The sequence below is a fragment of the Ictalurus punctatus genome, chromosome 12, assembly GCF_001660625.3.
Source record: "Ictalurus punctatus breed USDA103 chromosome 12, Coco_2.0, whole genome shotgun sequence".
NCBI classification, from domain to species: domain Eukaryota; kingdom Metazoa; phylum Chordata; class Actinopteri; order Siluriformes; family Ictaluridae; genus Ictalurus; species Ictalurus punctatus.
The window spans coordinates 16,655,667-16,673,710 of NC_030427.2; the positions used below are offsets into that span (position 1 = coordinate 16,655,667).

At 38.3% G+C, this 18,044-nt stretch overlaps 1 protein-coding gene across 5 annotated transcripts in view; it reads left to right on the forward strand.

The window, feature by feature from the left end:
* The first annotated feature begins 1,085 nt into the window (after nucleotides 1–1,085).
* pik3r5 (phosphoinositide-3-kinase, regulatory subunit 5) overlaps nucleotides 1,086–18,044 on the forward strand; it is a 27,688-nt gene continuing 10,729 nt past the window's right edge. The window contains exons 1-2 of one of the 5 annotated variants that reach the window (XM_017480969.3): nucleotides 1,086–1,299; nucleotides 17,701–17,811. In XM_017480969.3, the coding sequence (XP_017336458.1) occupies nucleotides 17,712–17,811 (100 nt within the window). In that variant the 5' untranslated portion in view covers nucleotides 1,086–1,299; nucleotides 17,701–17,711. Of the gene's footprint in view, nucleotides 1,300–10,865; nucleotides 11,105–17,700; nucleotides 17,812–18,044 lie in introns of those variants that run through there. The other 4 variants (XM_017480968.3, XM_017480965.3, XM_017480967.3 and 1 more) reach the window with 4 other exon arrangements.

Consider the following 18,044-nt stretch of genomic DNA (forward strand, 5'->3'; position numbering starts at 1 on the left):
TAACACACTCCAACACACATTCACTAACACTAACACACACTAACACACTCCAACACACATTCACTAACACTGACACACACTAACACACTCCAACACACATTCACTAACACTAACACACACTAACACACTCCAACACACATTCACTAACACTGACACACACTAACAAACTCCAACACACACTAACACATGCCAAAACATGCCACCACACTCCAACACACACTAACACATTAACTTATGTTAACACACTCCAACACACACTAACACACTCACTAACACTAACACACGCCAACACTCTCCAACACACACTAACACACGCAACACACACTAACACACTCACTTACATTAACTCGCGCTAACACACACTAACTAACATTAACACACACCAATACACACCAACACACTCTAACACAGAATAACTAACATTACACACACCAACACACACTAACACACTCCAACAAATACTCAAATTAACACACACTAACTAACATTATACACACCAAAACACTCCAACACACTCTACCTAACATTAACACAATAAAACACACACCAACTAACATTAACACACACCAATGCATTCCAACACACACTAAGACACCCTAACATACCCCAACACATGCTAACACACACCAACTAACATTAACACACTCTAACACACACTAATATACTGTACTGTCTTCATCACCTGCTTCATGTTCAGTGCATTGTCACCCCCTAGTGGAAGTGTATATTCACACTGTTCACTTGCCCTCATTGTTACTGCTGTCAATCACACACTGAATTATGTATACATTGTGAGATTTTTACATCAACACACATTTTATACTTTTTGGAACATTTTGGAATATAGTTTTTGTTCAGAACTAGAACAATACAAGTGCACGTGCACACACACACACACACACCCACACACACACACACACACTCACACACACACAGAGCCTGCCCTTTGTGCCCATTTCTCCTGATGCAGGATGCCACAACACACTCCAATTCATAAAAACAACACAAAACATCAAAGAATGACTTCCGCTGCTGTGTGGGTGTGGAAGCCCCTCCCCTTGCGTCCTCTCATGCACCTTCCCTAAACTCACTTCCTGTTTCAGTACTGTTTGACTCATGTGTGCATATGTGTGTGTATGAGTGTGTGCATTTGTGTGTATATGTATGTACGTTTGAAGCAGATGAAGCTGCTGCACCCTGAAAGAAATGCTTTCTTTTATTCAACGGATATGAAGTGAAGAACTTCTCACCTCTGATCTTTGACCTGCTGAAACATGGGGAGTGTGTGACGGCTGGCAGGTAGGAGACCAAAATCATACACATTCACACACAAAAAAAACGACAAGCATGTGTTTCTAATAGAGAGCTGTTGTTCTGGTCATTACTAGCCGAGAGTCGAAAAATGGGAAATAAAAGTGCGTGTGTGTGTGTGTTGTGTGTGTGTGTGTGTGTGTGTGTGTTATTTAAGCTGCATTTGCAAAGTTTTAGTTTCATCAGCTGTGTAATAAATCTCAACCTATTCCATACAGAAAAGGGAAAAGTGGTACTCACCTGTACTTTTTCCATGTCACTATGGTGGTACATCTTTTGTACCTTTAGTGTTTATCTGTATATCTTATAAACTTCATTATTTAACAGTACCTTAAATCATTCTGAAAGCTACACGATGTCCACATTCCCAGGTGAAAGGTGTGTATTAAAGGTACAAATGAGAAGGGTACCACCTCAGCGACAAGAGACCATATACTCTCAACTTATATTGAGCCCTAAAGAGGAAATCAAAGAGTCATAGTAGTATGATGGTGAGAACAGTACGATATAAATATAAATATAAATATAAATACTATATTCATTTCTAAAAGTTTCATTTGTAACAAGGAAAAGGTTCAATTTAGTACCTTTTCAATTTGAGAGTGTATTCCCTACACTAGAGTACTGATAGACCCGTTACAGTGTATTATTTATGTTCCACATATTTAAGTTCCACATTCATAGAACCCTGCATCCTAGAACTCTGTAGATCAGAACACTGTAACGCACTGTGATGTTCCACAGGGTCACACTCTCTCATTTGCACCGTATTTAAAAACTAAAATTAGGATTAAAATTTGTCTAATTAGGCTCCATTATCAGATCAGAATAAATCGAGGTGGAAGAAAAACAGAAATACGGTGGTGGAATTTTCTAGATTTCTGCTTAAACCTAAAGGATCATCAGATTTTCACACAAGTCCTAAAAGTAATATATATAAAATATATCCTAAAATATATTATACCTGGTCATTTATTTATTTATTTATTGAGGTCATCCAATATTACATATCTGTGAGTGGCGAAAGTATGTGCACCTTTGCTTTCAGTATCTGGTGTGACCCGCTCGTGTAGCAATAACTGCAACTAACGTTTCTGGTAAGTGTTGATCAGTCCTGCACATCGACTTGGAGGAATTTTACCGCATTCCTCAGTTCAGAACTGCTTCAACTCGGGGATGTTGGTGGGTTTCTCACATGAACTGCTTGCTTCATGTTCTTCCACAACATTTCTATTGGATTAAGGTCAGGACTTTGACTTGGCCATTCCAAAACATTAACATTATTCTTCTTTAACCATTCTTTGGTAGAAGACTTGTGCACTTAGGGTTGTTGTCCTGCTCCATGTCCTACTTTCTCTTCAGATTCAGTTTATGAGCAGATATCCTGACATTTTCCTGTACAATTCGCTGGTATAATTCAGAATTCATTGTTCCATCAATGATGGCAAGTCGTCCTGGCCCAGATGCAGCAAAACAGACCCAAAGCATGATACTACCACCACCATGTTTCACCACCATGTATGGGATAGGGTTCTTATGCTGGAATGCAGTGGTTTCCTTTCTCCAAACACAATACTTCTCATTTAAAGCAAAAAATTTATATTTTGGTCTCATCCATCCACAAAATATTTTTCCAATATCCTCCTGACTTGTCCACGTGATTTTTAGCAAACTGCAGAAGGGCAGCAATGTTCTTTTTGGAGAGCAGTGGCTTTCTCCTTGTAACCCTGCCATGCGCACCATGGTTGTTCAGTGTTCTCCTGATGGTGGACTCATGAACATTAACATTAGCCAATGTGAGAGAGGCCTTTAGTTGATTTAGAAGTTACCCTGGGTTCCTTTGTGACCACGTGGACTATTATACGTGTTGCTCTTGGAGTGATCATTGTTGGTCTCCACTCCTGGGGAGGGTAACAATGGTCTTAAATTTCTTCCATCTGTACACAATCTGTTTGTTGGTGGATTGGTGGAGTCCAAACTCTTTAGAGATGGTTTTGTAATCTTTTCCATCTTGATGAGCATCAGCAACTCATTTTCTGAGGTCCTCAGAAATCTCCTTTGTTCGTGTCATGATATACTTCTATAATCATGTGTTGTGAAGATCAGACTCTGATAGATCCCTGTTCTTTAAATGAAACAGGCCGCTCACTCACACCTGCTTGTCTTCCCACCTGACTCTAATTTCACATTCAAATGAACTGCTAATCCTAGAGGTTCACATACTTTCGCCACTCACAGATATGTAACATTGGATCATTTTCCTCAATAAATAAACGAGCAAGTATAATATTTTTGTTTAATTAGGTACTCTTTATCTACTTTTAGGACTTGTGTGAAAATCTGTTGATGTTTTAGGTCATGTTTATGCAGAAATGTCAAGGGTTTTAAGGGTTCACAAACTTTCAAGCACCACTGTATATTAAATCTACAAAAATGAAATCTCCTGAATTGATGTTAATCCGTACAGAGACTGGAGTCTCGATGTGACTGGTTACAGCCTGCAGTCTCGAGTCAATTCTGCTTCTATATATCTGTTAGATTAAAAATATAGATTGTGTGAGATAAAATGGCATCTTCACCTCACTCCTGAGTAACATCATTAACTAAAACAGTTTCACTATTTATGATAACATGAATAAAAAAAATCTGATTTGTATGTGACTCAAAAAGTGCATGTAAACAGCTATGTAGTGTACACTAGCGAGGGACTACGGCTTTAACGCCTGGACTTTTACTCTATCTGACCCGAGCGTATTTACAGTTTTGTGTTGTTTCCGAACAATGAAAAAGAATGTTTTTGGTCTTGATCGTGACCAGATCGTGATCGCGTGTGTGTGTGTGTGTAAAAATATTGTGTAAATTTTAGACTGATCTGAGAATGCTAAATTAGCTAGATAAGGGTTCTATATTAGCTTTAGGTCATATTGGCAAAAAAACCAACAGTTTGGTGGTGGTATGTGTTTGTGGTGCACATGTCACACCTCAGCTGCAGCAGTTCTTTGAATTTCACTGACAGGAAGTTAGATGAATGTGTGATCAGTTTCCTGACTCCATGACAGTACTTCACCGTATAGCAGGGTGTATCATGCCCGGGAAGAACAGAGAGGCTAAAGAGATGTATGACTGAAGTTCCCTCTCTCAAACACACACACACACACACACACACACACACACACACACACACACACACACACACACACACACACAGGGCAACACTTCTGCTTTCCCCCCGTGACTCATTCTGACATTTACTGATGCTGAACCATGAGGGAAGTTTTTCTTATGTTTTATTTTTTATTCCCTCTGTGTGTGTGTGTGTGTGTGTGTGTGCCATATTGAGGCTTATTATAGTATATACATGAACACAAATTTACACTGCATAATCATACATGCACACACACACATTCACACACACACACACACGCACACACTTACTCTGTATTTAGGTTTGCCCTCGCTTGCCTTCCTGTTTGTGCAGTTGTTCTTATCAAAAGAATAATTTTCATATTCTTTACTACCACTACAACACACACACGCACGCACACACACAAACACACACACACATTAACTTAAGCTTCAACAATGGAAGTTTGAACACTTGATTTTGGACAGAACAATGCACAGACTGAAGCCAACAGAACCCTGCGTGCCAAATCTCACCCTGGATTTTCATTCAAATGTATCACAGAAAGGGATGAGGTGTGTGTGTACTGGATGACCTGAACTGTTTAATGTGCATGACCTTGCTGATTATGCCGAATATCTGACTTCATAACGCACCGAATCACCTCCAGAGGAGTTCCCACTGCAATCAATAGAGGCCAAAAGGAAAGAGCCCCGGTTCCTCATTTCCTGTCCAGAGAGGAAGTTGGCGCTCATATTCACCTGCGTTTGTAAATATTGCGCGTCCTTACTGTACCTGTGGCCCATTCATGTGGAAAAAAAAGAGGAAGCCCTTGCTTTTTCATAATCTATTGTTTCAGTGCAGTTATTTCCGAACAGTATCACGCTTACTGTGTGCTGTTGGGGGTAAATGAGGCTAAAGAGAGGGTAAGGGGTGAAATAAGAAAATAAGTGTGAGAATCATATAATAAACTTATATATCTAGATATAATTTGTGTGTGTGTATATGTGTGTGGGGGGGGATAATGGAAAGTGCTACGTAAACAAAAAGCATTACTCTGATTACTGAGAAATACGTGTATTAAACATGTACAGATACTGATAGATAAAACTATTATGAGAAACAGAACATATGAAAGTACAGGTCGTGTGTGTGTGTGTGTGTGTGTGTGTATGTGTGCACTGAGGATGAACAGAATGTCATCTCCAAACCTGAGACTATAACGGTAACACCAGCGAGTTTCATGTTTTACTCAAAACACAAGTAAAACCTGCAATTGATCCATCACACATAACACACTGATTACATATAACCTACTAAAACGCACAAACACACAAACACACACACACACAGACATGGGTGTGTATTAAGAAGTGGCGTGCGTGTGTTTTTCTAGGTTAAAACCGCAGAGAAGCCACAAATGAATGACTTTTGTATCGGATCCGTCTTCCACACACATGGCGTTTATAAAAATGAAGAATACAAGATTAATCAGTCAAAGAAACAAATAAACACATCTTTATGGCTTTAAACTCCACATTTCCATGGCGAGGCAGTTAAACAGGAGCAGCTTTCGCATTAATGATGACTGCTAACTTTTTTCCTGAAGTGTTTATGCACTTTAAATTGCATTTACATTTAGATTAAATTTATTCATTTAGCAGACGCTTTCATCCAAAGCGACTTACAAATGAGAAAATACAAGCAAAATTGAAGGCGCTTCTATTATTCAGTTTGTTTGTTTTGTAACATCCTGCATCTTTTGCAGCTCTTTACACCCCGTTCACGGATATATTTTTGGCACCATCACTAGCTATGAGGACACGCAGGTCTTGAACCTGGTGTTATCTTAATATTTTGGGGGGGGTTTTATGCTCCACATAGTTTCAGGTGCTAAATTGAACATAGAAACAGTGACGTGATGATAGAAAATTATGTTGAAAAAATTTTCCATGGCTACAAGTAGTGATGATTGGCTCGTCATAGACAAAATGGACGCGATGTTTATCTCTTACGAGACATTACATGACTTCTTTTATCTGATATGAGAGAGAGATATATAACTGTTAAGAAAACATTTAACTCGGTCTATTAACTTTGGGACGTATCATCAGAGGTGTTTATGAGAAAATGGAAGTGTACCATGACAGAGATTAGAAATGAGCAACAAATAATTCATTAGGGAGTAAAAGATTTGCTCCTGGTTCCTGAATAACAGGTCGATCAGAGGAAGTTGTGAGCATGCCATTATGACATGATCTTTAATTCATATTAAACTATGCTAAATGATCACTGATTACCAAATTTTGCCAACTAGCTACCTACTTTGGTAAAAATAATAATAATAATAATAATAATAATAATAATAATAATAATAATAATAATAAGCACAAGTAGGAAATAACTAAATGGCAAAAAATCCCAAGCAATCAGTCCATCCAGGATTTGGTGATTTTGCGATCACAGAAATGAAGGTAAAATCAAGAAAACTCTGCAATATTCGGAAGAGCTCACAATTTTTCACAATTGCCGTAGATATTCTGCAAATTTGGGCCAGGATGTGTCATGCGACGTCATCACAACCCGCATTCAGCCAAAGCCCTCTTCCATTCACGTGTCGAACAGGAGCACAGCTAAAAGGTCTCATTTACCAACAAACATACCAACAATTTAGTGCCAATTCGAGTAGTTTTCCCACAAATTAAAACACAAAACACTCTTGAAATTTTCTTTAATACTGCAGAAAAATCAAGCAACAGACACAAAAAAAAAACTCCATGAAGTCCTGTACGACTTGGTCAGTAATCGATTATTATTTAGTCTTTACCATGGCAACAAGATTAGCCGTGTAGCTGAGTGTATACAGTATGCAGAGTATGCATATATAAACGTAATGATGTATGTAATCAATCAGACAGTGTGTACGGTGAGCCGTGTGACTGTGGGAGTGTAAAGCAGGAACAATAGAGCGACACCTGCTTCCTCGGGGAACTTCCTGTTTGGGGCTGGTGGAAATGGGATCTGGACAGAGAAGGAAAAGACGAGGAGATTCTCATGGACGGGGGGTTATTCTACTGGACTGAGGACCTGGTGTGTGTGTGTGTGTGTGTGTGTGTGTGTGTGTGTGATGGTACAGTGGAATGTGATTATGACCCTGTGTAGAGACACCTCTTTATAAGTCTGTTTTCAAGCATCATCGTTATCTGTATAATTATAACGTAGTGTTATAGAACGCTAGACATGACACCACGCCACTGTTTCTTTAATTTCTTTACTAAACCTACTAAGACAAGATGATATCTGTTTTCATTTCCTTCCTTGGAGAGCATTAGGACTGCAATTGCTATGAACAGCTTCCACTCAAGTCTCCATCACTGAATAGTGAATAACTTCAGTTCAGTACAACAGACTTTAATTTCAAACTATAACGAACTCTGATGCTCATGTTTATAAGTTGCTTATAAGCACATAAGCTCATATATATATATATATATATATATATTATATGTTATTGTGAATGATGCATTAGTCTTTATATATATATATATATAAAGACTAATGCATCATGCACAATAATATATATAATACTGTAATTTATTTTAAAATGTAAGTAAATGTTAAGGTAAAATTTCATTCTAGTTCTAATTCTCATTTTTAACAAATGTATATCTTTACCACAATTTTATTTGAATTTATTTCAGACATTTTCTATCATTTTCTAACATTTTTTATCCTGTAGTCCTGTAGCTTTTCCAAACGTATTATTTTTTTTGTGTTGTTGTCATTAAGACATGTGCTGATAATCTTTTATTATTAAAAACAAAACAAAAAATTATAATGTTCAGCCCGTATATTTAGATTTATATTTTAATTGAGTCACTGGTTGGATTAAAATGGGATTATTGTGGAATTTTTGCTCGTTGTGTGCAAACAGTTATTGCTGGTCATGTGTGCTGCCCAGATGAATCCTCTAATTTCATAAGAGGACATGAGCACATCCTTTAACACGTCAACACGGGCACTTCCACTTTTTTTTTTTGTAGTTGCAAAAGAAAAGGTCAAGACTCTGACCGGCTCAGTTTAAAACTCCTGAAGGGCCTTTTACAATAAAACAGCAGAATAAAACTGTGATTTGGGACACGTCCATGCCTTTTGTGATGGTGATTACAGTATAGGGAACAGATGCAATAAATGCCTCATGACATGATATCAGTGAGATATTTACATGACGCTGAGCTGTTCATTAAGCCGCAGTGTTTTTGTGTTTGTTGAGCAAACAGCTCTGACAAAAAGAAATCCAGAGTGAATCAGGTGACGTCCAGCTGTCATTAACCATGCTAACCCAACTGACGCTCAGACTGTACAAAAGATGACAGTAAATGCAAATAAAGTCTTGATAAACTCACAATGACCTTCTCTTTTGGCTCTAATGGAAAAGACTAATGTGGTTTCAGTTCAGTGATGAATTATTTCCTTCCAGCAGGTATACAATACAATACAATACAACTACAGGCGTGAAGGACGGCTCTATTGTTCAACTGTGTGAGAAATCCCCCCCTGCAACACCACACTACATCTACTTCAATATTTATTAATAATATAATTTTATTTATATTTTAATTGTTGTAATGCTCTGGACAATTATGCAGGATGACCGAAACGGTCTCTAATTCCAAAACACCCATTGCATGTTTGAGTTTTAAACAATAAATTAATATTTTAATATTTAATGTACTATTTGTAGAACTATTTTTCCATCTTATTATCTCTGATGTGTTCTCTGACATCACCTACACATCATTCACGACAGACGTGATTAACACAAGACATAAATTACGACATAAATTTAAATATAATTAATATAACTGAAAATACATCATAAGCATTTCTTCCAGTAGTTAACATAAACAGATAACTAGCTAACTAAATAAAAGTTCCTTAAAATATTTTTGTCATTACACGAGCTAGCTCCTGGTTCCTAATGGTAGTCTAATGGACTAGTGTTTTGGAGGTTTAATAGGGAGCAGAAAATTCCTAATGGAAATATATCTCAATCTGATGGAAACCATTAAGTTACTTTCCATGGCAGGGTTTTATGCAATTGAAACTATTAGAGATCGGTTTCATCCAAATGGATTGTCATTTTTTATAAGAGTAGCTACTATCAGTGTAAAAGTATGAAGTATGACTGGAGAAGATCAACATCACCAACAGAAACGAGATCACCACTGGAACATCTCTGAGGTTTTAAAACTCTGAAGCCAGATGATCATGTGGGTGGCCATACTGAAAGCAGTGTCAGTCATTTCTGTTTCAGGTTTGTTCGGAAAAATCACTGCTGACAGAAAGCTCCCAAAGTTCAATCGTGGGTGTCTGTGAGCTCATGGATGTGGAAGAGGGCGGATAGCACTTTCCTCTGGGATGCTGTGGTTTAAAAAGATGAAGGGAAAATCCACTGTTTGGCCTATATTTATATACATTTGTTATAATTTATTTAATTTTAAAAATGTCACCACACTCAATAATACTGCTCTGTGCTGTCAGAACTCTCACACACCCTATTAAACGCACTGTAGATTTGGGACACGCCCACAGTGGACAGATGATGTGAGTAGGGAATAGGGAGTAGGGAATAATAAGTAAGGAACAGGGAGTAGGGAATAGAGAGTAGGGAATAGGGAGTCGGGAATAGAGAGTAGGGAATAGGGAGTAAGGAATAGGGAGAAGGGAATGGAGAGTAAGGAATAGGCAGTATGGAATAGGGACTAGGGAATAGAGAGTAGGGAGTAGGGAATGGAAAGTAAGGAATAGGGAGTAGGGAGACATTTGTGACATGGCATGTGTGTCCTTAGTGTTATGGGAAAAGAAATTCCCGAGCATTTTGGTGTGATCTCATACACCTCCGAAACAGGTTCTGGATTTGATTTTTGGCGTTCACTTCTGCACCTAACACGGTCTCCTCCTCCTCTTCCTCCACCTCTATCTGTAACATGATGACAATTTCCTGTCTCTTATCACTTCTGAAAAAGTCCCAGTGCAGTGAAATAACGACCTGGTTATCATGTACCCTAGATTCTGTGTGTGAGATTAAACAGGTGTTAATGTGATATAAATAGCAGTGACATTAAGCCAGAGTGGAAAACACCGAGTAAAACCCACTCAATTTCATCAGTTAAAAACGTCCACATTTTAATTTATAAACCCAAACCTGAGCAGTTTTAAAAGTAGCCATTTTTGCCTCTACTTTAAATTGAGTAAGTGTTGTCAACACATTGTGTCTACACTTTCGCGTGTATTAATAACTCTCAGAGGTTTTCCCAGCTTGGCTATGAAGGGGAAATCCCGGGGAAATGATGATGATTTGAACTTTCTCAGCTTTACATTTAGTGTGTGTGTGTGTGTGTGTGTGTGTGTGTGTGTGTGTGTACCCGTCCACATTTCAGCTGTTTTAGATCTTTAACGGTGTTTATTAAACTCACGCGACTCTACCACCGGGACTGAGGAGGCGCGCGCGCGGGCGGATGTCCGGTGAGACGCCATTACACGTTTATTAGCGACTCTCAGTCCCAGGTGCGCGTCATGGAGCTCTGTGATTGGCTGAGATCCAGATGCGGTATGCTCCCGCTTGGATTTTGTTGTTGGTGTGTCTGATGTGTAGTAAACATGCTGGTGAGTTTGCTCCTGAGCTGTGACGTCATATAGTGTGTGGTCTTTTTTTTTTTTTTTTTTTTTTTTTTTTCGCTGTCACTTTAACATGATGGGGGTCTTTATTAACTGTACTGACCCGGCTGGAGCGGTGGTTAGCTTGTTAGCTGTTAGCATGATAATGTAAACAAAATATCACAGGAATGTGAACATTGCACACGCAGACATTAGTGTAAATTCAAACAGTCGCTTCACTTCACCTTTGGCCTAATTTACATCAGTCCTGTACTTTTGGGACTTGTGTTTATTCAGGGTTCTGAGTCTAATGGTGTGTTTTTAAAGTCAAATCTCATTACTAGCAAGTTTCAAAACAAAGGAAACTCACTGGCAAAAAGTAACTTTAGTAAATACACTACAGTAGGCTAAATAAAATAATTGTAATGAATGTGACGTGTTTATCATTCAAATGTCTGAAATTTATATCCAAATACTTTTATCAGCTTCCAGACTAAACTTCAATATAAACTCTATAAGAACTTTCAGTGTGCAGGAATTATTTCACAAACCAATTTGTTACTAGTAGAATTAGTATGTAAATAGTAACAGAAATTATGTAGATCCAAAAAAAAATTTTGCCTAAGCCAGTGTCTCAGAACATTACATAGCTGGAGGGGGAAAAAAACAGTTTGGAAACCACCTTGTTTTAGGGGTGGAGCTTTGTGTAGATGGGTGGAAATGGGGGCGGGTTCAATTTTAAGTTTCAAATTTCAAGTTTAAATGTAAGTGTGTGTGTGTGTGTGTGTGTGTATGTGTGTGTATATATATATATATATATATATATATATATATATATATATATATATATATATATATATAATTTACAGTCAAGGCAGTTCATATGTAAATCTTTTCCATTTATTACATGATCTGATCAAATGAATTATTTTTTCACCTGATATCCGATCCACCTTTGTTTTGTCTTCTGATATCGGCCCTGTATTAGGGATGGGCGATATGGACTTAAAACTATATCATGATATTTTCTGGTATTTATTGCCATAATGATATCAGTGACAATAAATATATATATATATATATATATATATATATATATATATATATATATATATATATATATATATATATATATAGTAGCATGCACCACTGTTTTTGGTTACAAGTGATAGCTGTGATCTTGAGAGCCTCAGAAACACAAACCTTGATCTAAATTAAAACTGGTTTTCTGTTACTAAACCAGTGGGTCGCAGACCGTTGCACACAGATATACGTCATCAACTAGGCTTTATCGTTATTAGCGCGGGAAGACTAATTCTTATTGTGGGGAGAATTTCTACCGGTATATCACAAACGATAAGATGTCGCCCATCCCTACCCTATACTGAGCCTGGGTATCGGACCGGTGGTGTCTCTAGTAATAACCTCACCTAACACAGGCTCAGGAAGGTTTTAGGGCCGTGTTTGTGCTACACATGAACAGCTTCTTCCTAAAAAAAAAAAAAAAAATGCTTTTGTGAAAGGACTGGGCAGCCAGTTGACTGGATAATGATGAGTGATTGCTTGTTAATGTTATCTCAGTGTGTGTTTTATGGTTTTATGAAGGATGTTGGTGGACATTACAGGTTGGATTATGAGTTACACCAGTCCACCATTTCACATCGTGCATTTTGAGATCCCTGGTTAATAAAAGTGTTGAACGTCTGTGTTGGTTTCAGCTCTGGAATAGAGCTGCAACAACTAATTGATAAAATCAATAATAATCAGTTATGAATATCGTTGGCAACGAATCTCATTATCGATTAGTTGGTCTGCGCGCGAGACGGTGTACATTTACTCACTATGTTACTTCTGTTCCAAAAACATGCATTGGACAGTAAATCCTAAAGTTGTGTCCCAAATGATATACTATACACTTAAACTATGCACTGTGTACTCTACCGTCTAGTGTATGCATTTTAGGTAATATCGTCTAAAATATCTATCGTCTAGCATTTTTTTACTAACGGGAAGTATAAGCTGCTTCCTAGTCAGTGGCTCATGACGTCATACGCATGTAATGTCATGCCGCTAGCTTTAGCAGATACCCAGAGTCAATGATGATGACTTTCTTCAGTTTACTGTTTATACACTTAGTTATATACTTAGTTTGTTTTTTTAAGTATTTATGCATTCTTTTTTTATGGATGCACAAAAAGCACTGAATTAAACTACAGTCCTAAATGAATAATATATATTCTGGTGTGTGTGTGTGTGTGTCTGTGTATATTGGGTTCTTTTCAGTCTTATATAATTGGACAAACAGTTGTGTAAAGTTTTAGTCTGAAGTTTATATTTGTAACACTCAGCTTGTGGATTTTATTTAAAATAAACGAAAAAAATGGTACTGAAAGTGTGCCCCCCAGCCGATTAATCGAAAAAATAATCGTCCAGCTAATCTATTATGAAAATAATCGTTAGTTACAGCCCTACTCTGGATAATGAGGTAATTCTCTCTCTCTCTCTCTCTCTCTCTCTCTCTCTCTCTCTCTCTTTAATATATAACACATATAATTTATCATGAGAGACTTGTAGAATGATCCTTTGGCCTTTTCTAGAGATGGGTGTAGCTTTATTTTGTATCAAAGGACACAAAAGTCGATGAGTTGGCTAATTAGTTGGATGAGTTGGCTTATTAGTGATAAACACTCGCTCTCAGAGCTGTAGTGTTCAGTTTTACTAAACAGACTAAACCCACAACCAGCTAGCAAGAGTACTAGTTAGTCAGAATTCACTCAGTTTGCTTTTTGGATCAAATTCATGCTTATTGTTTTAATATGGCATATAACATACCAATTCATTTCAGAATTAATCTTGTTATCATCAGCATTCTCTGTGATATTTAGGAAATCTATTTCAACCGGATGTGTGTGGGTTTATTTTAATCCTCTAGCTCTAATTCTGGAGTGTGTGTATCTGCATGTTTACTGGCGTTTCCAGCGCACTAAAAGGAACTTATCTGTGTGGTGTGTAGATAAAACATGACTCATTTTGTATCTACAGTACATAACAGGGGATTCACACTGTTCTGTAATGCTGTGGGTTTTTTTTAGGGAAAATTAATATTGTATTAAGAACAGAAATTTGAGTAGGGTCTGTTTGGCATGATCATCTCCTCTATAAACTATAAACACTGCCAAGTGTAAAGTACAGGAAAAATATCAGCATGGTTTTAGCGGGAATAATAACCAAACCAGCGAGAGATGCAGAACTTCCCTCTTTAGAGGAAACATTTCTGTGGAATGAGGACTTTACATCACATTTGCATAAAATACTCACTTTACAGTGAACTGGTAGAGAAGCAGCACTGAATAAAGGATTATTTCCGTCTCATGCTTTGCTGTGCTTTTTAATAGTCCTGCTTTTAGTCATTTTTATTCCTATGAAGTGTTTTAACGATTTAATAGCGTACTATATCTCAGCGCCGGCGCCATAGACGAGCACCTGAATTATTAACATTTTACATTTTCTACTTGTTCTTATTATTAAACTCCTCCACTGAATCAAAATAATATCTGAGCTTGCAAATGTAAGATTTGTATTATATTTTCTTTCCACCATGCTGCTGCTGTATTCCCGATTATGATTGGCCAGGAAGTGTTCATTACTTTTCTATAACAGCAGCTCTGACAATAGTATAGGTATTATTATTATTATTATTATTATTATTATTATTATTATTATTGCATTCATTCATATCTAATACATTATAGTTTCTATAGTAACAGCTCATTCATAGGGACGTGTACAGCGGACACTCCCTTGTGTAATCTTCGATATGTGTGTCCGAGGTAAAGCTGTAACTTTAAGTTGTCCGGTATCTTTAGGACAGAGTATTTTACATATCTTGCAGTTTCTTGGTAATACGGAAAGCTGCCGTTTTTTTTAAAAAAACAAAAATTTTATTGTTGCTTTTGACAAAAGGTTTAAAGGTGAAAGTGTTAATCCGTAAGTGAGAACAGGAACTAAATGTTTCGCCGGAACTAAACGTTTCGCCGACGTTAAATGTAAGTATAAACAGATAAAAAGGAACAATGTGTCTAATTTGAAAAATTCAAATCGTTGGTAAGGTGCTGTGGTGTAAGAGGTATAACCCACATGGGGACGTGCTGTTATAGGAAAATAATCAGCTTCAGGTAGCAGTAACTCTCCTTCAGATCACCAGCTTGCCATTGATTACTTTTCTATAAAAGCATGCTCCACTGAGTGTTTTGATTTGTTACATATTTCTCAGTATGGTTGAAGTTGGTGTTGGTGGCAGACTCTGTGTGTGTGTGTGTGGGGGGGGGGGGGGGGGGGGGGGGGTGTATTTTCAGCTGTGGGGAATTTCTCGTCTAATTTCAGCAGTGTGTTCAGTATGAAAGCAAAATATCAAGCTGACTCCAGTGATAAGTTTTCTGGTCAAGTTGTTCATAAATATCTTGATAATAAAGCACTTTCCTTTTTTAAAGTCGCCTTTTCCGGCCGTATTTCAGCCGAAGCTGTTTTTCTGACCTCAGTGTGCTGGAGGGGAAGTTTTTATTGCACAATCCTGATCTGAGATGCAAAAAAAAGACCTCCTCAGTGCTAGTCTGTGTTTTAGGGCCAAGTGTGAAAGAGGAAGTGTGATCATACTGGGATGTTTTTATAATCTAATGGAGCGCTGACATCCCGTTTGGCACCAGTACAGCTGATCATAACACCTGCTATATCTGTTGAACTCAAAGGCATTTACACAGCCAGGCTTTTATGACCTTTGGGCATCTCTGGGTTTGAACTTGTCTTGTTTTGTCTCTCTCTGTGCGTTGTGTTTGATTTGGAATGAAACCTGATCCTGGCTTTTTGTTGGATTTTACTTTTGTTGGATAAAACTCTGTGATTGCTTCAGCTTGTCAGCTCCAGGGTTACACACACACACACACACACACACGCACACAAAAATACTGAAGTGAAAGCAGTCCAGTGACATAACTGGTTAAGGAAGTGGCAGGAAAACAGGTAGTCTCCTAATCACAGGTCTGCTCTAGTCAGAAACTGACCCTGATGACAAAGTTTTGAGGATGTTTAACACACACACACACACACACACACACACACACACACACACATTGCACAGGATGAGTCCCTAACTGAACACCTACAAAGTGAACACCAGAGTAGGAGTGTGTGATAACTGGCAGGAAGTGTTTAACCCTCCAGTAACGCTCCTGTGGTCGTCTCTATATATTGATGGATGGGGTTGAGGGGTGCTAATACTTTATGCAGCACAACAGATGGATCTGTGTGGTTAATAGACCTGATAAAATGGCAATGCATGGTATATTGTGTATCTCTCTCTCACACACACACATTTCAGTTCGGTCCATGTTCAGTTTCAGAGGAGAGTTTACTCTTCACCCAACATCCTAATAACTAACAGCCTCTTTAATGTTAATTTTATAAATGTTTAATTATTTATAATAATAATAATAATAATAATAATAATAATAATAATAGCTCGGCTTATTTATAGTCACAGGAACACACACACACAACAGGCATATAAACACACACCACAGAGCCATGTTGAACTGGAAGATCGCCATAAATGGATTTTATAAGATCATTACACAACCAAATAAAATGATAAACATCGAGGCTGAACAGGTAGAGGGTGTGTGTGTGTGTGTGTGTGTGTGTGTGTGTGTGTGTGACCAGCCTTCATTTGCATACGATATTTTGTGGACGCTCGTTGCTGATCATGTTTACAACCAGGAAGATAAACAAATGGGGACAGACACTAGAGTCCCCAGAAATTCCCCAGGAGAGAGAGAGGGAGAGTGTGTTTTCTAGGAAGTAAAATAATTTGCCTAAACTTGTATCTTTATCAGACATGCAAAACTGATCAGGTATGTTACTTCCCCAAATACAAGACTCTCTCTGAGGCTGTCTCTCTCTCTGTCTACCTCTCTCTGTTTTTCTCACTCTCTCTCTCCCTGTCTGTGTGTCTCTCCCCCTGTCTGTCTCTCTCTCTCCCTGTCTCTCTCTCCCTGTCTGTCTCTCTCTCTCCCTGTCTGTGCGTCTCTCCCCCTGTCTGTCTCTCTCTCTCCCTGTCTGTGTGTCTCTCCCCCTGTCTGTCTCTCTCTCTCCCTGTCTCTCTCTCTCCCTGTCTGTCTCTCCCTCTCCCTGTCTCTCTCCATGTCTGTCTCTCCCTCTGTTTATCCCTCTCCCTGTATGTCTGTCCCTCTGTCTGTCTCTCCCTCTGTTTATCCCTCTCCTTGTCTGTCTCTCTCCCTGTCTGTCTCCCTCCCTCTCTGTAAATCTCTCTTGCCAGATTTTCTGGATTTGCTGTGAGTTTATTCACTCAAAGTAAAATGAGTTTTGTTAGAAGAGCAACAATAACGCACTAAAACACACTGCTCTCAGCCAATCAGAACACACCATACTGCTCTCAGCCAATCAGAACACTCTATAAAGGATAACTAATACAGAACCTGATTTGGACCTTATAGTAGATATAATCTTGATCTTCACAAATATAATGGGGTGTGTGTGTGTGTGTGTGTGTGTGTGTGTGTGTGTGTGTGTGTGTGTGTGTGTGTTTTTAGGAAGTGTGAAGATGCAGTACACCTCGTGCACAGAGGATCGGATCCAGCACGCATTGGATCGCTGCATTGATGGCCTCCGATCATCCGAATTCCTCTCCCAGTCATGGAACAGTGAGAAACCGTCTTACTCTCTGTCTGTCTTTCTGTATGTCTATCTGTCTGTCTCTGTTTCTCAGAGATGACACAGCCTTTAATTTGCAGTGTGACCAATGGCTGTCTGTCAAACAGGGGCGGGGCTTGTTTACCTCATTAGTTTTATGCTGGCGCTTTGAGGCTAATGTTGCTAATAAATAAGGGAAGTGTAAAGCCTCCAGTACAAAACTACAGAAAAATAGTAAACACAC